At 42.5% G+C, this 26,133-nt stretch overlaps 1 protein-coding gene across 1 annotated transcript; it reads right to left on the reverse strand.

Annotated features, from left to right (window-relative positions):
* Window positions 1-3,603: 3,603 nt before the first annotated feature.
* POLDIP2 (DNA polymerase delta interacting protein 2) lies at window positions 3,604-26,095 on the reverse strand. Its single transcript, XM_077294494.1, has 11 exons — window positions 25,885-26,095; window positions 20,122-20,203; window positions 12,580-12,677; window positions 12,349-12,445; window positions 11,867-11,942; window positions 9,824-9,931; window positions 9,340-9,476; window positions 7,298-7,324; window positions 5,770-5,895; window positions 5,610-5,689; window positions 3,604-4,038 (listed from the first exon to the last, which is right to left on the reverse strand). Exons 1-11 carry the CDS (start codon window positions 26,043-26,045, stop codon window positions 3,924-3,926), a joined length of 1,107 nt encoding a protein of 368 aa, XP_077150609.1. The 5' UTR covers window positions 26,046-26,095; the 3' UTR covers window positions 3,604-3,923.
* Window positions 26,096-26,133: the final 38 nt, after the last annotated feature.

Consider the following 26,133-nt stretch of genomic DNA (forward strand, 5'->3'; position numbering starts at 1 on the left):
TCAGCCACATTGTATGTCATTATCAATACCAGTCAGTCACCCATAGCTTCACCCTACTATTGCCCTGCGTGTATAAGGAAAATCTTACAGGACCGTGCTTATTACAGGACCGTGCTTAATACAAGGCTTAGGTATAATTACCAGTAGGGGCCCGCGATATTGAATGCCGCCGAGATCTACAGCAGCGCGTCCGCCCCGACGCGCGTTTCGGACTCCTTCACGGGCCTCATAGCAGCTTCATGGTGTGCCGCCATTAGTGACACGCCACTAACTGGGGGCCCTGTTATGACCCCAATGGCAGAGGGTCTCAGAAATATTTACTAAGTCTGCAAACACAAAAACCAGCTCATAGGGCAGTGGTAACTGGGCTGACCATATATCTAATCCTAGCACCACAAATAACAGCAGCCAGGGAACGTGCCTACGTTGATTCTAGACGTCTCGCGCCAGCCGGAGAACTAACTAACCCTAGAAGGGAAAAGAAAGACCTTTCTTGCCTCCAGAGAAAAGACCCCAAAAGTTGGATACAAGCCCCCAACAAATAATAACGGTGAGGTAAGAGGAAAAGACAAACGTAAGAATGAGCTAGGTATTTAGCAAAGAGAGGCCCACTAGCCAATAGCAGAATATAGTAAGATAACTTATATGGTCAGCAAAAACCCTATCAAAAATATCCACGCTGGAAATTCAAGAACCCCCGAACCGTCTAACGGCCCGGGGGGAGAACACCAGCCCCCTAGAGCTTCCAGCAAGGTCAGGAATCACATTTAGTACAAGCTGGACAAAAATGAGAGCAAGCAAATAACCCAAAAAACAAAGAAGCAGGACTTAGCTTAATTTAGCACGAACCGGGACCAGCAGATTGGAGCAAACAGAAAGGATCTGATTACAACGATGCCAGGCACTGGACTAAGGATCCAGGAAGTTTATATAGCAACACCCCTGGACTAACGGCCCAGGTGGGTGCAAACTGAGGGAAGAAACTCCCAGAGTAATATCACTAGTAACCACAAGAGGGAGCCAAAAAGTCTAATTCACAACAGGGCTCCTAGGCAGCTGCCGCCCCTGTATACCAGCAGGTGTCAGTGCCTGCGCCCACCGGAGGATCCTCCAGTGGGCCAGTCCGACCCTGCTGGTAGGTGAGGGTCCTGTGGATGTCCACCCGTATGAATTTGTGATGTGCGATCGAGCAGACTCCGAAATATTAATCAGACAGAATACAAAATAAATACACAAAGCATTGCAATTAGGTGTCAAACAGTCACAACTTTATGTAAATTTACGACACCAAAAATGGCACAACTCCCGACTCACAAAGAGTCACCCTCTAGCACTCAGGATAGGAAAACACTCTGTGGAGGAAACCTCTAGGAAACCATGGCTGGAGGATCGCCCTTCCCTTGGGCTTAGATAGATAGTGCTGATATATAACAGATGGAACTGCTGAGGTTTATAATTTGTACATTTTACCAGATTTACAGACAACGGCAAATACAGACTAAGGCCGGAGTCACATTGCCGTATAACACAGCAGATGACACCCCAGTATAGTTCGATATATGCAGTCAGGTCATGGAGGACATGGGAGAAATTACTCTGTCTCCTCTGCAGTTGTGCTCCGATTCTGTCAGGCAGGAGGATCGGAGCACAGAGCACTAACACTTGGCTCACGCTCGCAGCAGAGATAAAGCCGAGGGTCATTAGCATATCGCGTAACTCCAGCCTTACAGGGGCTGTTCATTATGGATAACCCCTAATAGGCTAAAAACCCTCCCCTCCCAACACAGCACCCATGAAAGTCATAGGTCTTTGCATGAACTCACAAAAGGAGAGCTGCTCTATGTAGAAGTTCTCTCTGCTCTGGGTAACAGAAGGGGATCCTGTGCTGGGGACCACCTCTCTATTACCTTCAGATACCCTGGGGGCATCAATATCAAACAGCCCCTCTCCCTGCTAGAACCTCCAAATTACACTCATGCCGGCACATTACATGGGGTGGTCCAGCTCAACGTCCTCAGACGCATCAGTAATGGCGCTGATCGTGGTAGCGTGGCCTTCTTTTATGGAATCTTCTTTATGACATGTGTTTGACCTCATAACAGTTGTCATGGTTACTATAGGGGCCATAACTGATGCAGGTCCCAAGTATTAACCCTTTCACCACCAGCTTCTTTCCCATATGATGCTTTTTCTACGAGCCAATTTACCTGGGTGACTATGCACATTATTTTCTTTCATATATTCTTTTGATACTGCATTATCCATTGTCTGTACATGTGTGTTGCACATTTCTTTACAGAATGCTACTTGACATTTTAGGGGTAATGTACATTCATACTTCTCTCTAATACAGCATGCCAGTTATAAGAGTTGTATCCAAGTGTTAATTTCTGGCCTAGGAAATGGGTTCTGGGGCAATTTTAAAACGTTTGTGTTTGCTACATATACATTTTTTAACTTTAGGAAGTGAAACTGATCTTTTGTACTTTTATTTCCTCTTTGAATCTTACTTGTACCAAGTACTTGGCTAGCACTCCAATATACAGGTAGTGCACGTTCCATTGCGACCTTTCAGTCAAGTAAATAAAGTAGCACTCTGTAGCGCTATAGCATGCAAGCAAATTAAATTTAAATTTCATATATTTCACGTCTGCGTGTAATAGTGCCACTTTATTTGTTGGTTATATATGGAGATTTCTACTCATAGTAAGCACCTGTTCACACTTGTTTTTTCGGTTTCATGTGCCAGTCTTTTGCCATTTGTATACTTTCAACAAGTAATCATTCATTTTAAACTGATGCAGTAAGCAAACACATTTTTGATAGACTTCAATGTTAAAAGAAATGGAGCCAGTTGAAATAAGTTAAAAGGACAAAAAGTTTTGCAGTCAGTTTTCAAAAGTCTGCACAACTTTTTTGTTCTGCCAAGATAACAGATTCATGATGGATTTGTTAAAATGGAAGATTACTGGACATGTGAACATAACCCAATTAGGCTCTATTGCCCTACATCATGGTGCTCTCAGATTACATAGCAAAACCTGCTGATTGATTCACTTCGATACTGTATTACTGTATTTACTTGACAAAAATAAAAAATTTACAATCCCCTTCCACAAAAGCATTTTATCCAAAAATCAAAAACCTAAAATCTGTGTCCATAATGACAGTTACTAGACAACCACTTAATTATTTATCCCATGTGGCAAACCAAGAACATTTGCTAGTTCCAGTAATGTAGTTTGCACTAATTTTTGGCATGCATTATGGTTGGGCTACAGAGACCACATCTCCACTAAGCCCTCGCCTACCATTTTACAGAGTGGCAAAGACAGCCCAAGAAAAAAAAAAAAAAAAAAGAAAAGACAAAAATAGACATGTACCAGAATTTACTTTTTTTTTTTTTTTTTTTTTCACCAAAATTCTAGCACAAGTTGCTACATAAATGTTCCCCACGGTTTTCTGTAGTGCAGCGTCTGAAGAAGGCGACTCAACATGGGGATTCAGTCTGGTGTTGAGCTCTGTGTTAGGTCACAGTAAGGACTTTTATAGAGCTGATGCTCTATGTAATAAAATCTAATTAAACCACCAAGAAGCTCATTTCAGTAAATGTATAACTTTATTGAGAAATAAACTGAAAAAAAAAAAAAAATTTAAATAACTAAAATTTCCAATTGGTCTTGGGAGGTTTGGAAGTATGTATGACCGAGGCAAGGCGGCTCCTGCTGCGTGGGAATTCACTAACAGCAGCTGCAGCTCTTCTTTATTATGGGGAATCCCAACACAAATCCTCCTGTCACTCTAGACAAAGATCGGAGATGCAAATATGAAAGAGCTCCCTTCTGCCAATTAGGAGGAACAAAACGGTCTGATAAAAGTTCTACAAAGTGCGTTTCAGTCAAGGCTTTGTGTGGACAACTTCTCTACCAGTGAAGACCGGATGGGGGCGTTTTCTCATCCTTATTACTTTCCAAGGAGAAAGGAGGAATTCGGACATCAAAATGTGAACCATCAGGTCGCTCAAACCGAAATGTTCCCCTTAAACACAAGGAAGAAGAGATTGTAAGAATGCATGCTGTCTAAAAAAAAAAAAAAAAAAAAAAAAAGTCTAAATAATCCCCTTTAATTTAATGTGAGGGTGGGGTAATTATTAAACAACAATCAAAGTGTCTGGCTGTCTTTTGATAATATTTCTAAAATGCCATGTGCAAATAGCCTCTTCAGAGAAAAAGAGGACTTGAACTCTATAGCGCCACCTGTTGGAAGTAGCGATCCTACAAGTCACAATCAACCTTTTAACAAGTCTTGCAATATGACTTAGGATAAGTCATTACTTAACAGCAATGAATACTCACTGCCCTTCACACACACATAGTTCCGGCATGCAGAGCAGTGAGTATTCCGGCAGCTGTGCTCTGCTTATAAGCAGCACGTGATGTCCCTGCCATGCGCCGCTTACAAGCATAAAGCAGCTGCTGGCACCGGAACAAGACGCTGCAATGCAGAGCAGGAAGGGTGAGTAGGATGGTTTGTTTTTTTGTGTGTGTGTTTTTTAATGCTTTTTTGATGGGAGCCATGCATGCCAGGATGGGGATGAGGCCGCCGTGCATATCCAGTTTATACTTGTGTCAATAGGTTTTCTCAGTTTTTTGGGGTAAAGTCAGATGCCTCGGCTTATGCTCGAGTACACACGGTAAAACCCAATTACAATCACCTGGAGCCCGAAAACATCACAAATGCTGCCAGCACTGTACACATCTACTGTATATAGTTACAAAGCTCAAAATCAGAAATCTATCACAAACTGACAAATGACCACAGCTACCTTTCATTAGCCCCCTTCACGATATGGCGATTTTAAGCTTTAATCTATCATTTCATTTTACTTTTCCGTCCACATAGCCATTCGATTGTTTTGGGGGGGGCGAAGAGTAATTTTAAAGTGACACTATTAAATGTCCTGGGAATTTGTTTCGAAGCGTTAAATTGCGGTGAAATTACACAATCGGCATGGATAGCTAACTACATGTGTCAGGCAAGAAAATCAGACAGTGAATCAAGTTAATGAGGCTGGTGCTTAGTGGGGAAATCTCAGGAAGTCTCCGTCACACCCAGAGCACTTGTACCATATCTGCATATGAATTAAAACACTAATTTCTTGAGAATGCAGCAACAGATAGAAGATATAAAAGTGGTCGATGCATTTACATTTCAAAAGAAACGCCAGCCCATATTTGTGGTTTGAAGAGGGAATAGAGGGTTTATTGTGCTAACAGATTCCTTTTAAGAAAATAGGCATTAGGCCACAGTCAGCATTTCATATCAGTATTTGTAAGCCAAAACCAAGAGTGGGTGATAAATACAGAAGTGGTCACATTTTTATGTTATAATTTTCCTCTGATTGTTCCGTTCCTGGTTTTGGTTGATGTAAAATACTGACCAAAAATACTGAACATGACCTTATTGTGAGGCTTTAAGACTGTTATCCTGACCAATCCTAAACCACTGGGAAAGCTTTCTGTGCCGTAACATCTATGCACAAAGTGTAATGTCCCCATCTGTTATTACATAGTGAAAAGTGGCGGAATAACTAAAAAAATGTGTCTCACCACATATGGCCGCTGGAGGCCTGCAGAGATACATGACTACTGTACTGGAAAGCTGGCTGCTCCTTAGAAAGGACTGGCTCCTAAAAGTGGTACAAAAGTGTCAGTGTGGGAATACAGACATGAGCCAAAATCATGCAAGCAAATCAACTAGTGACCTTACCCTGCCCACGACACCACGGCCCCGCACAGTCTCCAGCGTACCCGAGAGGCTGAAAATGCGCCAGTGACGCTCCCGCAACTGAACTACTTCAACACCGAGGTTCTCCAGACGGATGCAGTAACGCCACTGTACAGGTCAGGAGATAAGAAATACATTACCGACAGACAGAATTGTAGAAATTCTTTTTAGAAGACCGTATTACCACAGTTTAATAGCCCCAGTATACAAAATATAGTATATGAGGTATTTATATTCAGGCCCATCAATGTTGGCCTTGTAAACTGGGGTGCCTCCTCTAAGGTGCACTTGTTTAGTGCTGGGCAGCCTGCCTAGTCTAATAGTATGGGTGTCACTAATAGGCAGCAAGCCAGACACTGCACTGTGTGTGACCAGCGGCCTATACAAGCCTTTTTATGTGCAATTTTAACACTAAGCAATCGCCCCCCTCCATGAATGGGCCATCTGAGTGGTTGTCTCACCAGTATTTTGCACCCGTGTTGCCTCCATCTATATTACATGGATCTGCAGCATCCGGATACTGCATTAGTTCTGGGACATGGGCAGGTAAACACTGTTGCCCTTTTTTTGCCAAATAGGAACATATTAGCAGAGATTTCATGTTAGCTGGGAGCCAAGCCTAGTGCACTCCCAGCCTACATGAAATCTCCACTAGAACGCTCCTATTGACTACAACAAGATCCGCTCAGTGAGGCTTCTAGCTGGTTTTCGGATACAGTGCACAGGGCTTTATCTTCAGCAGCAGTTTTACAGGACTTTTCATTGTTTCCAAAACTAAACAATCTCAAACTTGGCTTTTTAAAAAACGCGCTCCTAGTTTCGTTAACGCTAAATGATAGGGTCACCAATCGTTTCAGCTTCTCTATATCGTCCCTCAAACATGCTCAGTGCAACACTTAACCCCTCATTTTTAATCCACAGCACTCAACTTAATTGACAGCATTTGCTTGCCTAGAGCAAACGCTGTCTGGATTAAATTCCTAATGCCTGCAGTGTCTGTGCAGGTGCATGCACGCTTATCGGAAACTCAGATGGTTAAAAAAAAAGTTTAATTTGTTCTTCTACATTTCGCAGTTCATAAAAAACTGACAGTAATTTATCTGGCATCCGAGAGAGTTCCGATTTTATCACGGCTCCATAGATTCTATTTGTCAATTTTGATCTGACAGAAAAAAAAAATAAAAAATTGTGACCGATCCTATTCATTTTTATAGTACAAGCATTATCCATGAAAACACATATCATTTGTCTGCAAAAGAAAAAAAACAAACTGAAGTCTAAATGAGCCCCAAGGGCGGAGGATGCTAATTTGTGGCATAACACACCGAGGATCCATCATTGGCATGTGTAATAAAACTATATTTAAGAATAAAGTGGTGAAACCTACACTGCAGGGAGGATTGTTATAGTTTTAACGCCGCCACGTCTACAACTGTTCAAATCTAAGAACCGCAGAAGCCTAGACTTCCTCATCGCTCAGGTAATAAAGCAAAGGTGAAGAGGTACTTACCCAATAAACATGGGAATTTTGAGCTTCCTGTAAAGTGAAAAATAAATGTTAATTATTAAAAAAAATATAAAAAAAAAAAAAATTCTCAAAATGTTAACAGGGGTTGTCTGGGTCTTAATTGAAGATCTACTCTTGGGATGGATCATTAGTATCAGTGGAGCCAGACACCCCCATCGATCAGCTGATCACCGATCTGTCATGCAAGCCAATGGGAGAAAAAGTGCAGGACTTGTGTTTTCTCCCATAATTCGCTTACTTCCAGCCACTGACACAGCAGTTATCAGCTGATAGGTGGGAATCTGACACCTAGGACGCTCAATCTCCTAATGATAACCTATCCCAAAGAAAGGTCCGTGAACCGCTCCTTGAATGATTCCCTTCAATAGAGTTTATACAGTTAATTAAAATGGCTGATCAATTCCTCCTTGTTACACACACACTTTTGTCCCAAAACAATCATGTCATGAGTCACTGACTGCACTGCAGATGTGACACCCCAGTTATAACCAACCACCATCTGTCAAGGTCAGACGCGCCATTGCTGCAGCAGTGCCAACAAACACTGGTGAAGGAACAGCAGGGGATTTTAATATTTAGGGGTTGTCCTTCGTGATGAGCGAGTATGCTCGTTACTCAAGTTTCTCTGAGCATGCTCGGGTGGTCTGAGTATTTCAGCGTGCTGGGAGACTTCGTTCTAGTTTGTCGACCCAGCTGTACGATTTGTGGCTGCTAGACATCTTGAATACATGTGGGGATTGCCTGTTTGTTAGGGAATCCCCACATGTATTCAAGCTGTTTAGCAGCCGCAAATCATGCAGCCGACAAAATCTCTGTGCAGGCAGAAATACTCAGGAGACGACCCGAGCATGCTCCGAGAAACTCGAGTAATGAGCATACTCGCTCATCATTAGTTGTCCATCCGCCCTTTCAGCCTGACCCAATGCAGAGAGATCATTGCTGAGCCCACCATTCAACACCCAGCTGGTCTAATCTATCAACATGATGAACCTATTTCTGTTCTTTGCACATAACAAAAACTGGTCATAAGGATGCTAATCAGGGTGGATAAAAATCAATGTTTTTTAAAAAAAAAATCAAAAAAAATCGGATTTTTTTGATTTAAATCGGATTTTTTTGATTTAAATCGGATTTTTTTCAATAAACTGCTTTTTGAGGAAAATATTTTACCATCCAAAGGTTCTTCCATCATGAGATAAAGCTGAGTTGTTTAACTCAGTAGAATAAAGGCTGTATATGTGTAACATTCACAATGCCATGCTCTTCCAGAGGTTTCTGTAGGATGCTGACTATCCAACAAGTTTGGGCATGTCAACTGAATGGAAAAAGAAACTAAACCAAAAGTGAAACCAAGCTAGAAGTGTGGAATTAAAGGGGCAGTATGAACAAAATGTGGAGGCTATTAATAGTTTATACAATTAAGACATGCTGCTTTTAAACACCTACCTATTGCCATATAGTAAAACAAAAAAGATTTTTATTTACTTTGGGGTCCCCCCCTCACCCTGGCGTTAGATCGTTGCCCCTAGTTTCGTCCGTGTAACTATGGGCGCACATGCGCACTGCTCTCACTTCTCATTTTAATCGTGATTTATATTAAAAAAAACCTTTTGATTTAAATCATGATTAAAATCATGATTTAAATCGATCCGATTTAAATAGAAAAAAATCTTTTGATTTAAATCGTGATTTAAATCATGATTTAAATCGGCGTGATTTAAATCAATCCACCCTGATGCTAATAACCACTGCATGCACCAAAAGTAAAAATATGATCCAGTTCTGATAAAAAAAAAAGGACATATCCTCATTCAGGCGACATACAGGGAAAAAAAAAAAAAAAAAAAAATACAAAACCGATAATCAGGTTTGTAGCGGGATTTGACATCCTGAATGTAAAGTAAAGGCTGTAAGATTAATATAGCTTGCAAAATGGCATAAGAGATTAACTGTAGAAGTTCTCTTCAGCTGTGAATCTGCATACACAAGGCGGCTTCAACACTGGTTAATAAAGCATAACAGACCCTCATTCCCATGTAGAAGGGAATCACTGTGACACGGATACTCTCAGTGGTCTCCCTATGCACATCAGATAGCTCAAGCCAAGGATGATTCTTCTCCTGCCACGCACGAAGTGTTTCACGAGCTACAAACGGTGGCACTTTAAAAGGAAAAGGAGGACAAGAAAAATGATGTGACCAAAATGATGTGACCTGTACATGTATTCTCACCTTGGACATTTACAGCATATCCACAGGATTTGCCATAAACATTTGATGGCTATGGGGACATGCATCTCTAAGGAGAATGGGAGCTCCCAACCTGCCTGCTGAGGCAACTAAGCCACCGCATCCAACCTTAAAATGGAGGTCACAGTTGGCAACAGTTTTACCAGGTAGGTTGGGGAACACAGCCTATAAACATCTAGTGGATATGCTACAGATGTACAAGGTAGGAATACCCCCATCATCGGACATTAAATACAGACAAGGCAGTATTGGAGCTTACCTTTGGTTTGATCATAACTCAGGAATCTTTCAAACAGTTCATGTTGTATGGGGATTTGATCAGTAGAATTGTAAGGAAGTATATCCTCATGGCTTACATAATCTAAACCTAAAAAGGCAGAGAGAAGAAAAAGACTTCTAAAAAGCAAAGGCAAGTATTCATGGTCTAGTCTATGTGCGACTTCTATTTACTCTGATGTTCTGCAAACATGCAAGAATTGATATACTTCAGCTAATGAAGTACCGATAAGGCAGAAAGCAGTCTTAATCTGAATTACTAACTTAGATTTGTTTTATAAATGTGGCTTAAAGGGAGTCTGTCACACGTTTTTTTTTTTCTTTTCAAAGAAAAAAAAAAAAAAAAAAAGTGTGACAGACTCCCTTTAAATGATATGTAAATAATGGAAAAAAATATCAAATCATTTTGATTTATTTAGTATCTAGTCTGACCACCACACACACGCCTTTGCTGCCATCAATGAGGATATTAATGGCTGTCTGACGATTGTTCTGCAACGCTGAATGCACTTGTGCACCCAATTTCAATTTTGAGGAGTGTGTTACTATATGCAACACATACCTGACTCTTAGTGACTTGACTTTACTTTGTCAATCCAAGAACAAATCTTAACCAGGACATGGGTATTCAGGTTACGAGTAAGCTGAGCAGCAGTACTCAATGTCAGGCAGCAGCAAAAGTAAACAAGATTTTCGGGTGTATAAAAAGATAAAATCCCCGATCCCAATATATTGTTACCCCTCTAACAATCACTGGTGAGCTCACATCTAGAATATGGGATCCAGATTTTGGAGTCCACATTTTCAAAGTGATATTCAGAAGTTAGAGTTAGTCTAAAGGCAGGCCAACTAGATTATTACATAGGATGGAAGGCCTTCCATATGATGAGAGGCTGGAAAAGTTGGGTTTGTTAAGCTTAGAGAGAAAAAAAATAAATAAATAAAAACGACAACACAGACCTCAGAAGAGATCTTATTTATATTTATAAATATATGTGTAGTCAATATAAAGGACTTATTCCTTCCAAAGACCACACAAAGGAATAGGGGTCACTCATTACGGCTGGAGGCGATTCTGGCAGCTAAATAGGAAAGGGTTCTTTACAGTTAGAGCAGTCAGACTGTGGAGTGCCCGAACACAAGAGCTAGTAATGGCCGACACTACAACAGCTTTCAAAACAGGGCTGGATGATTTCCTCAGTACACCCAACATTGTGGGTTATAGATCATTTAGTGTTAAAATGTACGATTGGTAGAGAAAGTTTTTCTTCAACCTATTTAACCAAAAGGTAATACTTGGTGCCCAATTTGTTGAAGTATAATGACAGACTTCAGGCGTAAAAGCTTTGAAACGTCACAATATTTAGGCGCATTTTGACAGAGATGGGGCAGGATTAAAGTTGAGTGAATTTCTTCGGGTCCCCGCCTAGTCGGCAAGCTATAGCGCTTACCAAATAAGCTGCAGATGGAACCCGGACACATGGAGCGCGCCAGCTGATTGACGCCATGGTTATATAATCGACAGCGCCATGCATGGAGAGCCTGTGTGTTGGGCTCTTCATGCATGCGCTGTGACTGTCACACAGTCGCGACACACACGGCTGCGGTGCCGATCAGCCGGCACGCTCCATGTATCTGGGTTCCCTCTGCAGCTTATTTGGTAAGCGCTATAGCTTGCCGAATAAGCGGGCAACTGAAGAAATGTTCTCAGCTCTAGGCAGGATGCCAAAGCGTGTCTAATTCATGATGAGCTGTGGCCTTCCCTATGCCACAAATGTCACTCCACTTCCTGACTGCAGTAAGCCTTCTGGCTTGGCACACACGTCAGCTTTATGAAAAAGTCAGAAAGACATCACAGACGTCAGACTCTTCAGATTCACAAAGAAGCATGCAACCCTTATTGAATCAAGAACGTCCGACTGAACCACGACCTCAAGACCAGTGTGAACAACGACCGTATTGAGGAATCTGGCCCTCAGGTTTGTTTTTCCCCATAAAATATTATATCTTAACATCCAACACTTACCAGGAATTGCATACAAAGCTCGGCTATCATCATGATTTGCAAGGAACGTCACTGCTTCGGTCTGTGACCTCTGAGACTGTTGCAGAAAACAGTATAAATACCTCTAGGTAGACGACTATACGTACAAACAGGCAACATGATGCATCAATGAATCCGGATGTAAAGCAAAACTTGGACTTTTTACTTTACAAAAGGCTATCTGCTGTATTATATCCTCACAACTGGCATAATGTAAGTGAAATTTGCAGAAGTATGGGAAAATATTCTGAGTGACCGAAAATCAGAGGTAATGGTCACAAGATCTAAATGTAAGTCTGAGAGCCTCGTCCTGGCTCGCATAGATTTCCAGAAGTCATAACTCAATGTATCGCCCAACAAACACTTAAGCGATCCAGCAGGTCACCGACTGCTGGAGACCGAAAGGAGCGGCACTGATAAAGATGCTGCACATGCAATGCCAAGGGTTAATAAATTATACTTACTATGTGGGGACAGTCCCGTGCATCTATTAGTACTTGGTAATAGGTGTGTGTTTTGCCCTTAACTTCTTTGGATCCATGAACTGGTGAAGTCTCTGACCTAAAGATAAATAAAATAAAATAAAAAATAAAAAACCACCACCATGTTCATTGATACTTAATTGCAAAAACATTAACTTCCCACTGATTGAAGAAATAAAAAAAAAAAAAAAAAAATGTAAAGACCAAACCCACTTTTCTGAGACCGGTGAAGAGACATCACGATCGTATAACCTTGCCTGCCATGGAAACAGAACGATGCCTCTGTAGCCAAAGATGCTGTGTAGAAAAAGCTGTAGAGACACGGACATGCAGATTGTTACACAAAATCATACAAAAAATGAAAGTATAGCTAGTAATGCAAATCATATCTACGGTATATATTTTAGCATGTAGGTTGAGGGGAAAAAAGAGAAAAAAAAAAAAAAAACACACACGTAGGTCCATCAAGTTCAACCTTTCTCAGCCAATTCTACGTAGTGTCAGCAAGTTATACATCCCTGAGCTCTGACCCCTTTATCTTATTCCGCCAGTACAGATGATCTAAGGTTAACATCATATGACTAGAGAAATGAAAGCTTCTGTTTGGAAAAGGTTCAGAACTATTGAAACAGAAAGAAAAGCAGAAAATGGGGTTTTGGCAGCTTTAACAAAATGTACAATATATAAATGAATAAGTTGAGCAGACTTCCTTTTGGACCCAATACTGCTGAATGGCATATTAATCTCAAAAAAATCTACCAATCCAAAAAGTTTGTTTACAGCAGGGTAGTAATGGTACTAAATTGGACTAAAATTTAAATAATAATAATAATAATAATAATAATAATAATAATAATAATAAATAATATTTAAAACCCAATTAGGACAAGAACAACAAATCAGACATTACACACAACACTATACACCCAATGTGATTATCTCACTGAAACGCTATGTGGCCTCCTCTTACTGGATTGATAAGGGATCTGATTATAAATATTTTTTAAACAAACTATTTGATAAGACAAAGCAGTTACAGGCTCATGACATCAGTACATAGTCACATTTAAAGATAACACAATGTAACTCAATTTGGTAATAATTGTGTAATACCAGTAGTTTTAATTGTTGAAACAATATTTATGAGTATTAATATTTAAATATGAAATCCTAAGAAAGAAAGAGAAAAATAAAAAAAATAAAAAATGATAAACCTTGTCTGGTATAGATCACACACTCCTATTAACTTATAAATATTCCCAGAGTCGCTCCAAGTCCTTCAATGCTGCACCATGATCACAATCAATCACAAGAGGGATTACAAGCCTCACATTTTTGTAAATAATTACCGTATATCTTTTCATAGGACAACACTGAAGATATGACACTGATACAATATACAAGCTGTACAACAGTAAATTTGGTGTGCCCTCTAAATAACTCACACAGCAATTAATGTCTAAACCATGGCAACAGAAGTGAGTACACCCCCAAGTGAAGATTGCCAAAATTGTGCCCAATTAGCCATTTTTTCCCCCGGTGCCATTAGTGTTACAAGGTCTCAGCTGTGAATGGGGAGCAGGTGTGGTAAATTTGGTGTTATTGCTCGAACACCCTCTCATACTGGTTACTGGAAGTTCAACATAGCACCTCATGGCAAAGAAGTCTGAGTATCTGAAAAGAACTGTTGCTCTACACAAGGATAAGAAGATTGCCAACACCCCGACACTGAGCTGCAGCACGATGGCCAAGACCATACAGTGGTGTAACCAGACAGGGTCCACTCAAAACAGGCCTCGCCATGGTCGACCAAAGAAGCCAAGTGCTCAGCGTCATACCCAGAGGTTGTTTTCAAAATAGATGTATGAGTGCTGCCAGCATTACTGCAGAGGGTAGGAGGTCAGCCTGTCAGTGCTCAGACCATACACTGCATCAAATAATAATAATAATAATCTTTATTTTGGGTCTGTATGGCTGTCATCCCAGAAGGAAGCATCCTCTAAAGAGGATACACAAGAAAGCCCACCAGTTTGTTGAATACAAGCAAACTAAGGGCATTGATTACTGGAATCATGTACTGTAGTCTGAGGAGACCAAGATAAACTTATTTGGTTCAGAAGGTTTCAAGCGTGTGTGGTGGCAGCTAGGTGATGAGTACAAAGTCAAGTGTCTTGCCCACAGTCAAGCACGGTGGTGTGAGTGTCACGGTATGGGGCTGCACGATTGCTACCGGCTGTGGGGAGCTATAGTTCATCAAAGGAACTATGAATGCAAACATGTACTGTGACATGCTGAAGCAGAGTGTGATCCCCTCTCTATGGGAACTGGGCCGCAGAGCAGTATTCCAACATAATGCCCTAAACACTACTGCCTTGTTAAAGACTCTGATGGTAAGGGTGCTGGGCTGACCAAGCATATATCTAGAACTAAACCCTACTGAGCATCCTCAAACGGAAGGTGGAGGAACGCAAAGTCTCCAACATCCACCGGCTCCGTGATGTAGCTATAGAGGAGTGTAAGAGGATTCCAGTGTTAGCCTGTGATGCTCTAGTGAACGCCATGCCCAAGAAAGGTAAGGCAGTGCTTGAAAATAATGGTGGCCTCACAAAATATTGACACTGAGCACAATTTGCCCATTTTCCCTTAGGGGTGTATTCACTTTGTTGCCAGTGGTTTAGACATTAGTGGCTGTTCCTTGAGTTAGAGGGTACACCAAATTTACACTTAGGCAGTGATGTGATGAAAAATCAGACTGCATTCATACCAATTTAACCTTTACCCACAAGCCTGTTTTCACATTCATGACCTGGCCAAATTTTACAATTCTGACCTGTGTCACTTAATGTGGCAATAAGTCTGCAACGCTTCAAGTCATCTCACTGAGTTTGACATTATACATTATGATAGTGGTAACATTTCTTCGATCTGACTTGCATTTGCAGAATTTGTTCAGCGGTGTGTCTTTTTTCAGAAGTGCAAAAAACTGTGGGAAACCACGCTTTTATGCACTCCTAATAAAAAGACAGACACCGGTGGACCACAGGTCAGACTGCGTCCACAGTGCCTCCATCTGCCTCATTATAGTGAATCTTTCACCAGAGGTTCCATCTAGATCACATATTTCAGAGATGTACAGTACAGACCAAAAGTTTGGACACACCTTCTCATTTAAAGATTTTTCTGTATTTTCATGACTATGAAAATTGTACATTCGCACTGAAGGCATCAAAACTATGAATTGACACATGTGGAATTATATACTTAACAAAAAAGCGTGAAACTGAAATTGTCTTATATTCTAGGTTCTTCAAAGTAGCCACCTTTTACTTTGATGACTGCTTTGCACACTCTTGGCATTCTCACGATGAGCTTCAAGAGGTAGTCATTGGGAATGGTCTTCCAACAATCTTGAAGGAGTTCCCAGAGATGCTTAGCACTTGTTGGCCCTTTTGCCTTCACTCTGCGGTCCAGCTCACCCCAAACCATCTCGATTGGGTTCAGGTCTGGTGACTGTGGAGGCCAGGTCATCTGGCGTAGCAACCCATCACTCTCCTTCTTGGTCAAATAGCCCTTACACAGCCTGGAGGTGTGTTTGGGGTCATCGTCCTTTTGAAAAATATATGATGGTCCAACTAAACACAAACCGGATGGAATAGCATGCCGCTGCAAGATGCAAGATGCTGTGGTAGCCATGCTGGTTCAGTATGCCTTCGATTTTGAATAATTCCCCAACAGTGTCACCAGCAAAGCACCCCCACACCTCCATGCTTCACGGTGGGAACCAGGCATGTAGAGTCCATCCATTCACCTTTTCTTTTACAAAGACACGGTGGTTGGAACCAAAGATCTCAAATTTGGACACATCAGACCAAAGCACAGATTTCCACTGGTCTAATGTCCATTCCTTGTGTTCTTTAGCCCAAACAAGTCTCTTCTGCTTGTTGCCTGTCTTTAGCAGTGGTTTCCTAGCAGCTATTTTACCATGAAGGCCTGCTGCACAAAGTCTCCTCTTAACAGTTGTTGTAGAGCTGTGTCTGCTGCTAGACCTCTGTGTGGCATTGACCTGGTCTCTAATCTGAGCTGCTGTTAACCTGCGATTTCTGAGGCTGGTGACTCGGATAACCTTATCCTCAGAAGCAGAGGTGACTCTTGGTCTTCCTTTCCTGTGGCGGTCCTCATGTGAGCCAGTTTCTTTGTAGCGCTTGATGGTTTTTGCCACTGCACTTGGGGACACTTTCAAAGTTTGCCCAATTTTTCGGACTGACTGACCTTCATTTCTAAAAGTAATGATGGCCACTCCTTTTTCTTTAGTTAGGATTTGTATTATGGCAAGAAAAAAAGCAGCTAACAGTCTATTCAGTAGGACTATCAGCTGTGTATCCACCAGACTTCTGCACAACACAACTGATGGTCCCAACCCCGTTTATAAGGCAAGAAATCCCACTTATTAAACCTGACAGGGCGCAACCGTGATGTGAAACCCATTCCCGGTGACTACCTCTTGAAGCTCATCAAGAGAATGCCAAGAGTGTGCAAAGCAGTCATCAAAGCAAAAAGGTGGCTACTTTGTAGAACCTAGAATATAAGACAAAAAAAAGAGGGGGGAAAACAACTGAAATTAAGTATATAATTCCACATGTGTTAATTCATAGTTTTGATGCCTTCAGTGCGAATGTACAATTTTCATAGTCATGAAAATACAGAAAAAAAAAATCTTTAACCCCCTTCATGACCCAGCCTATTTTGACCTTAAATGAGAAGGTGTGTCCAAACTTTTGGTCTGTACTGTACATGGAAATCCTGGTGTAAGAGCTCAATGCAAAACACAGGGTAAATGTGTGCCAAGCTTTACTGCGATCTTTTGCAGACAGAATGAACATAACAGCAGGTGAAGAATTGGTTTTATTTATTTTTTGCAACATTCCTCGTGTGGTAGAAGTGATTAGACTTTATTCTCACAGTCTGTACAATTACAGCGATACCAGATTTATACATTTGTTTTTATGTTTGCCTGCTGTCACTAAAAGATTTTTTTTTCCCAAAAAACTCGTTTTTGAAAATCGCCATACTTTGAGCGCTATAATTGTTCCAGATTTTGGCCGACAGCCATGTGATGGCTTGTTTTTAGAGGGACAAGTTGACCTTTTTATTGGTATCGTTTTCAGGCTCATGACATTTTATCATCGCATTCTATTCCAATTTTTGGGAGGCAGAACAAACAAAAAACAACAATGCAGGAATTGGTTTTTTTATGCTGTTCTGCGAATGGTAAAATTGATAAGATAAATAATCTTCGTGTCACTACGGATTACAGCGATACCCCACCTATGTCTATTTTATAGAAAAAAATAATTATTTTGCATCGCTTTAGTCTGAGAGAACGTATTTTCCTGCTGATTGAGCTGTGTGGCAGCTTGTTTTTTTGCTGGACAAGATGATGTTTTCAGGAGTACCATCTTTACTTACATTAGTCTTTTTGATCGCGTTTTAGTTCACTTTTTGTTCAGCAGCATGATAGAGGGTTTTGGTTTTTTTAAGCCATCTTAAAATAAATAACTTTTATGAGGCAATTGTAACCCTTTTACATTCCAAGTCATTATGCCTTGTTGCTGTCAGTCATCAGTGAATCTCCGCTCCCGCTGTCCATTACATCATATAATTCACTGTACCTTTTCACACAGGAAGAAACAGCTCACAGTTCTATACTGCAGTGTGACGGAGTGTCCAGCTCCACTCTGTTGACCATTGGAAGTGGTGTTAATCAGTCACTAGTAGCTGGGGTTTGCTTGCTGCTATCATTTTCCCCTCTTTAAAAAGAACATTACTCACGAATTCCGATGCTTGGTCTGGAGCTGAAAAAGATTCTGACCCTCCCGGAGAAAATATTTTGAGAACGGCAGGGAGTTGAAGAGCAAATCTTATTTATTTACATTTATTTTCCCTAATTCCATGCATAGTTCACTGAAGCCTCTTTTTTTGGAACTTCCACTGAATAGTCGCTGAATATTAGGACCCTGTGACCACGTATTAAAACAGGTAATGAAGAATATGTAATCTGTCTAGATATTAAGTAAGTTGAGGCCTCTGTTCACACGGGACGCATTACAGTTAGCACTGGGCAGTGCGTCATAGGGCGCTACTAATAGGCTTTGATCCAGATGCTGTATATACTCTGTGTGAACACTGTTGTGCCAAGCGGCCAACCCCTGATTGTAGGCTGGCTGTCCCATTTGGTATTACCGCATCTGTGTAGTCGCCATCTTTACTTGGGCCCTCTGCACCATGAGAGTGGATTTGATTTGAGGCCTGGTCAGGTAAGCACCTTTGCCTGTTTTTCTGTGGTGTTTTTTCCAGAATAGTCTAGATATTTTACGACCACTGGTCTTGATCCGTTAGGAGATGACTAGTGATGAGCGAAACTCGGGTGTCCTCCGAGTATTTTTTTTAGAGCTCGGAGTTTTAGTTTTTATTGCCGCAGCTGAATGATTTACATCTGTTAGCCAGCATAAGTACATGTGGGGGTTGCCTGGTTGCTAGGGAATCCCCACATGTACTTATGCTGGCTAACAGATGTAAATCATCCAGCTGCGGCAATAAAAACTAAAACTCGACCACTTAAAAAAAAAAAAAAATACTCGGAGGACCCCCGAGCATGCTCGAGAAATCTCGAGTAACGAGTATATTCACTCATCACTAGAGATGACCCCTGTGTGCTCCATCTACCTTTAGCAAGGCTGTGATGCCCAGGGATATCCAATTCCTCCGTGCATATCCCCAGGAGCTAATTAGGGGCGATTAATAACTCTGGTAACCTAATTACTCAGATTATTTCTCTGGGACCCATCCCAAGTCATCCACTTTATCAATTATTGGCTTAGTTTACTAGCTTTGCTCAGTTCAGATTGATGAACTGATTCTGTTTTTTGCTGCATCTATTCTGTCTGCGTGTTGTGGTGAAATGGCCGCTTACATCTGCTGCAGCGCGTCAGACTGTCTTCTAGAGACTGATGTCAGGGTCCAGCATTTTAGCCATCTCGGCTGCCAGGGTCATCAAGACCCGCATAATGTTCATCCCTCCCTCCTCCGAGTTCTATGACAGTGGAGCAGTCTATGAAGAAGACTAACTTTTTTTTTTTTTTTTTTTTTTTTTTTTTTTTATTGTGGGGCGTCTGGCGCCATTTTGCCTCGACCATCTCTGTGAAAATGGGCATTTTCTTGTCTTATCACTTTCTTGGCAGTTTACTTAAAAGTACCTGTAGGTTTAAGTTTTGGTCACAATTTGCCTATATTCTATGCAGTGTACTAATTTTTCTATACACAAGTACTGTATATACTTTAGGTGTTTGTCCAAATCACTGTTATGTTTTTCTGTACTTTGATATACCTTGACAAAGGCTTTAAAGGGCCGAAATGTTTCTCCATTTTCACCGGTCGCTTTGAATAAATTCACATTTCAAGATAAAGATTCTAGTTACATTTATGACTTGCGTGCCAAAGTAACTGTATGCATTGATGACAGTCATTCTTCTGAGCATCTACCTTCATGGCAGTTAGCGCAAACTTATTCGTTTTTTAGATTTCACTCTTCCATGCAAAAAGTGAAAATTGTGGAATGCCTGCATCAAAATCAACATTTCATATATATGGAGTATGACAGATTAGCCAGGGTATTTTTTTTGGAGATCCACAGTAGATTTGCTGTGGAGAAATATGGTCCTGTGTGCATGCCGCCTAATCAATCCAACACATTCTTACCTGACCCGTTTCATATTTCCCCTGTTGCTTTGGCACCTCAAACACCCCCACGGTCTCCAAGACTTTACCTTCTGGTCGATTTCTAACAAAGAAAAAATAAAGAGTGAATAATTAAACACACACCAATATAATTTAAGTGTAATCATCATTGGAGGTGAAGTTACAGTAAAACGTCAGTATCTGCCTCTTGCATAGCATTTTATGAGCACCAACTTTCATCTGAGTAATGTGAAAATATATGTCTTCACTAACTATAACTAAAAATTGAGAATAAATCAGTCCAGGAAGAGAAAGAAGTGGACTTCCCTAATAAAAATCAAACATTTCTAATGTTCATTTGCACTACTGATTTACAGAAAAAAAAAATAATAATTAAGAAGACGGTTCTACTGTAAAGTTGTGTGTCTTGCAAAATGTTGAAAATTTTTTTTATTTTATTTTATTTTTTTTCTCTTCACAATGAAGTCTTCAAAACAACCTCACAACAACAGCGAGTTGGAATATGGATCTGCCTATTCATACACTAGCACTTTTATTCTTAGACACCATGAGGGGTATTGGGACACAACCCACCACACAATTAAGACAGTGAATCCTAGCTTTGCATTTTATTTATTTTATTTTTTTTTTTTTTAAAGCTGAATAAAAATTCAGCAATTGAATGAAATATTTAAGTTATTTCCTCCAGTTCCTTCATTTTTTTTTTTTGGGTGTAAAAAGTCAAGACTCTCCCACTACACACAATCAGGAAAATGACTATCTTTTGCAATCCCCACCCCGTGAATGGTAAAGGCATTTCCCCATCTCAGTAAGGCCGGTTTCACACGTCAGAGGCTCCGGTACGTGAGGTGACAGTTTCCTCACGTACCGGAGACACTGACACACGTAGACCCATAAAAATCAATGCATCTGTTCAGATCTCATTGATTTTTTGCGGACCGTGTCTCCGTGTGCCAAACACGGAGACATGTCAGTGTTCGTGGGAGCGCACGTATTACACGGACCCAATAGAGTCAATGGGTCCGTGTAAAACACGGACGTTCTCCGTCTGGGGTCCGTGTGCATGCAGGAGACAGCGCTACAGTAAGCGCTGTCCCCCCCACATGGTGCTGAAGCCGCGATTCATATGTTCCCTGCAGCAGCGTTTGCTGCAGAGAAAATATGAATAATAGTGTTTAAAATAAAGATCTATGTGTCCGCCGCCCCACCACCCCCTGTGCGCCCCCCCCCCCCCCCCCCCCCCGCTGTTCTGAAAATACTCACCCGCTCCCACGTTGGCTGTCACTCCTTCCTCTCTGCCCCGCGCCTCCTACTGTATGCGGTCACGTGGGGCCGCTCATTTACAATCATGAAGTCGGCTCCGCCCCTATGGGAGGTGGAGCCACATATTCATGACTGTAAATGATCGGCCCCACGTGACCGCATACACTAGAAGCCGCGGCCAGACCAGGAAGCAGCGAGGGAGGCGGGTAAGTATTTTCAGAACAGCGGGGGGGGCGCGACACATAGATCTTTATTTTAAACACTATTCTTCATATTTTCTCTGCAGCAAACTCTGCTGCAGGGAACATATGAATCCGCGATGCAGGGTACCACACGCGTGGGTACCACACTCTCCGTGTGGTACCCACTCGCCATACGGGCGGCACACGTGTGCCGCACGTATGGCCTACGTGAGTTCCCAGGCACACGGACACGGATAACTCCGGTACCGATTTATTCCGGTACCGGAATTATCTGGACGTGTGGGACAGCCCTAAGCGATTGTTTATTACTAGGACATGCCATCACTTCAAAAACATAAGGATCGGATGTCTGGCTTCAGCTCTGGCACAGAATTCTCCGTAGTCCTGCTTTGCTCAGTACATCAACTGGATGCGAGTTAGGAATATTTTTGTCACTCGGATTGAAAAGTTGCATGGGTGTTAAGATTTGGTCTGAGTATGGCCTCTGGAGGCTAGCTCAAGCTGCGTGGCATTTCACAGTGCCTCCTAAACCTTAAGTGCCATTCAGTTTCCACAAAAAAAAAAAAAAAAAAAGTATATATCTTGTGATAGCAGACATTTAATAAAGTTTTTATTCCTGTTTTTATACTGTGCAGAAGAGCCATGCGAGAAGTAGTAGACCTTGCTCAAACTTTGTAGGATGTCAGTTTTTGTTGCAGAAATCAATTTTTTGGGGAACAAATGAACATAACGACACTTTTGTATTTTATTTCTGACTGTTTCATCTTGAACAAAGCAATGGTTCTCTGAAAAGTCTAAGCTTCTTACTGCCTCACTTGGATGTTTTCTTGGAGGCGATTGTAGGCGTCCGACTTTAGAAGAGCTATAAAGTGTGTTTGTTTGCTTTTTTTGGGTTATTCCAAAACCCAAACGTAATTTTCAATTAGTAAATCTTTCAAAACTAATGACTTTTGTAATTTAAGTCATGGTAAAATTCCCTACCATTCACTCTACACTGCAATTTAGGGTACTGTCTACATTACCCATTTCCTATGACAATTCATTTGAAAATCCCCAGTGCATGATGAGCTACTGACACAAATAGTCATATGCCAGCTGAAATTGATATCACTCCTCTTTACGCCCTGAAGCAAAGATTAAGTGGGATCTCCACTTTGCACTGACGAGGGGCAGTACCCCGAAACACGGTGTCTGCAAATTGACATTCTGGTTTGGCTATTATCCTAAGTCATGTGACAAGGCTCGTTAAAGGGTCGACATGGAGTTTTAGGATTGCTACTTCCAATAGGTGGCACTAGAGTTCTAGCTCTCTTCCTCTCTGAAGAGACAATTTGCATAATTGGCATATTTCCCAGAAGAGCATTGCGGCTTTATGTCTCCTCATCTCGGCATGCTTAGCATGTAAATCTCCGCAAGAAGAATCAATACTTCTTGGATACCTGGCTATGTCATCAGTGACGCACGTTTCAGGGGCTGGTCCCTGCGGTGTCTTCCTTGTGCAGGGTCTCCTCCGCTGCCCTGTGCAATTAGCGCAGCGTCCAGTCTGCTACGGTGAATAGTAATAAACCGTCAGCAGAGTCAATATATCCGACAGACCAGTGATGTCATAGGCGGGGGCGTCACAAGTCCTCCTGCACACCGGGTATAGCGACACCACTCTGCTGCCGGCTTATTACTACTCAGTTTCGCCGACAGCAGACTCTGCACAAGGGAAACAGAGCAGGGACCAGCCCCTGAAAAGAGCGTCACTGATGACACCTTGTTTCAAGGCAGCAAGGGGAGTGTTGGGAGCTTAACTGAAATTTACTTTTGTGTTTTGGACTAACCCTTTAAAGGGAACCTGTCACCTGAATTTGGCGGGACCGGTTTTGGGTCATATGGGCGGGGTTTTGAGGTGTTTGATTCACCCTTTCCTTACCCGCTGGCTGCATGCTGGCCGCAATATTGGATTGAAGTTCATGCTGTGTCCTCCGTAGTACACGCCAGTGCAAGGCAATATTGCCTTGCGCAGGCGTGTACTCCGGAGGACAGAAAATGAACTTCAATCCAATATTGCGGCCAGCATGCAGTCAGCGGGTAAGGAAAGGGTGAATCAAACACCCAAAAACCCCACCCATATGACCCAAAACCGGTCCCGCCAAATTCAGGTGACAGGCTCCCTTTAAGGACCATCAGCTGGTCACAAAAACGTTCTACAAAGTCTTCCACACTAGAAACAGTGTCAAAAGTACATCTGTCACCAGATATCTACTATTTATAAGTTATACTATCTACCACGGCCTCTTCAAAATTATGCAATATTTTTTCTTGGAAATCCATTACTTGGCAAAAACCAGCCTCTCATGGACATGCGTTTTCTTACCGTTCACCTTCATAGACACTCTTCTTGCCACGTATTATTCAGCACACTTCATCACTATGGTAAAAACCTTTCACTGTAACCACTATAGATGTATCTAATGATTCGTGTGGTTTAAGATCAGGAAAACTCATGAAACTTTTTTTTTAAATATAAATTATATACCCTACAATTTCAGACCACAGGCTGAACAGATCTGAATTCGAGATTTTCAAATAGACACCGTTCATTAGTTATTTTTTCAAATATGATCCCTTTGAGAACCAAACTTGAATTTTGTTACAGATGTGGCTAGAAGCATAGGAGGCACATGGGAATTTAACATTTTTATATCACAGTGTTCTTGGAAATGCTTTTCAAAGTTTTGGATTTTAATCTGCATGGGTAAAATTATTAACAAAGATACTCTTGTGACATATCGGGTGAAAGCCTACAGTTCTCAGTGTAACGGTTTTTTTTCCGTTCCTCTATCTTGGCCGAATTATGAGGAGAAATATAAAAAGGCATGCAACACAGAAGCTTGCATTTTTTTTAGAAAAAAAAAAAATGTTGAAAGTAAAAAAATAAATAAAGTACCGGTATATAGAATTTTTCCTTCACATTTTCATTCTATAACACGCTATCAACAGAACAAAATCTCAAAAGTAGTAAAAATAGACGAAAATTGCATTGGTTCATTTGAAATGGAACAACCCTAGTATGAAGATCACAACATCACACTGCGACATCGCACTAATGATGGTCACTATGGTCACACTGGGACATCGCACTAATGATGGTTACTATGGTCACACTGCAGCACAGGAACTGGATTTGACTGCTACTAAAAAACAGCTGGATGATTAGTCCTTTGTGACTTTGCCACCATTGACAATCTAGGTCATGTGCGGCTGAAACTTCCTTGTGACCTGGTTGTTTTTTTATAGCCAAACTGAAAGTCTAACATAGTATGGGGAGGTCACAAGTCAGGTTGGTGGGGCGGACAATCTGGACCCCTCTGATCAGGTGTTAGTCAGTCAGTCACTGCCAGGAGGGGCAAAGTCGCCAGCGCCAGGCCGCACAGGGGGGCAAAGTCGCCAGCGCCAGGCCGCACAGGGGGGCAAAGTCGCCAGCGACAGGCCGCACAGGGGGGCAAAGTCGCCAGCGACAGGCCGCACAGGGGGGCAAAGTCGCCAGCGACAGGCCGCACAGGGGGGCAAAGTCGCCAGCGCCAGGCCGCACAGGGGGGCAAAGTCGCCAGCGCCAGGCCGCACAGGGGGGCAAAGTCGCCAGCGCCAGGCCGCACAGGGGGGCAAAGTCGCCAGCGCCAGGCCGCACAGGGGGGCAAAGTCGCCAGCGCCAGGCCGCACAGGGGGGCAAAGTTGCCAGCGCCAGGCCGCACAGGGGGGCAAAGTTGCCAGCGCCAGGCCGCACAGGGGGCAAAGTCGCCAGCGCCAGGCCGCACAGGGGGCAAAGTCGCCAGGCCGCACAGGGGGGCAAAGTCGCCAGCGCCAGGCCGCACAGGGGGCAAAGTCGCCAGCGCCAGGCATCTGGACAATAAAGACAGCCAACATCTACCTGTAGTTGGTTTCTCAGGATACGGTCACATGACAATATCTGCAGAGGCTGCTGGGAGTACAGCGCTACAGCATATGCGGGCGCCACATTAGAGGAGCAGTGTCACCCAGTAGCAGCTGTAAGTGCCCGGTAGCAGCTCATTGGTCCGCAGCTCCGTTCAGACCGTATTTGCAGCCTGTGCAGTCAGCACCAGGTGATCCCAGCACACCCCGTCCCCTCTCTGACAGCTGTGCAGCTGCAGGCAAATCACACAGCGCCCCCCCAGTGGCAGAGCGGCGCTCTCTTTATGTAAACAGTACGGTACCGGCCGGCCAGCTCCGGGGCCAGCACTCTCTATAGCGCTGTATACAGCCCACGTAACCTGCTAGAACCCCGCGTTACCTAGAGGACAGCGTCCGGTCCTGCTGAAAGCGACAGCCGCACACAGGCCTCAGCAGAGCGGACCGGGCCTGCCGGAGCTCCACACCGACACTGCTTGACAGGCCTCCCCGCAGAAGCCGAGTGAGCACCGACAGGCTGCGCCGCGCTGCACACGCCGCCATGGTGCTCCGGAGAGCTGCACGTCTGACGTCACACGCACTGGCGTTCAGCACGTAAGACGCGTTCTTGTAGGCGCTGACCTCTAGTTCC

This window comes from Ranitomeya variabilis, chromosome 3 (assembly GCF_051348905.1).
Source record: "Ranitomeya variabilis isolate aRanVar5 chromosome 3, aRanVar5.hap1, whole genome shotgun sequence".
In the NCBI taxonomy this organism is placed as follows: domain Eukaryota; kingdom Metazoa; phylum Chordata; class Amphibia; order Anura; family Dendrobatidae; genus Ranitomeya; species Ranitomeya variabilis.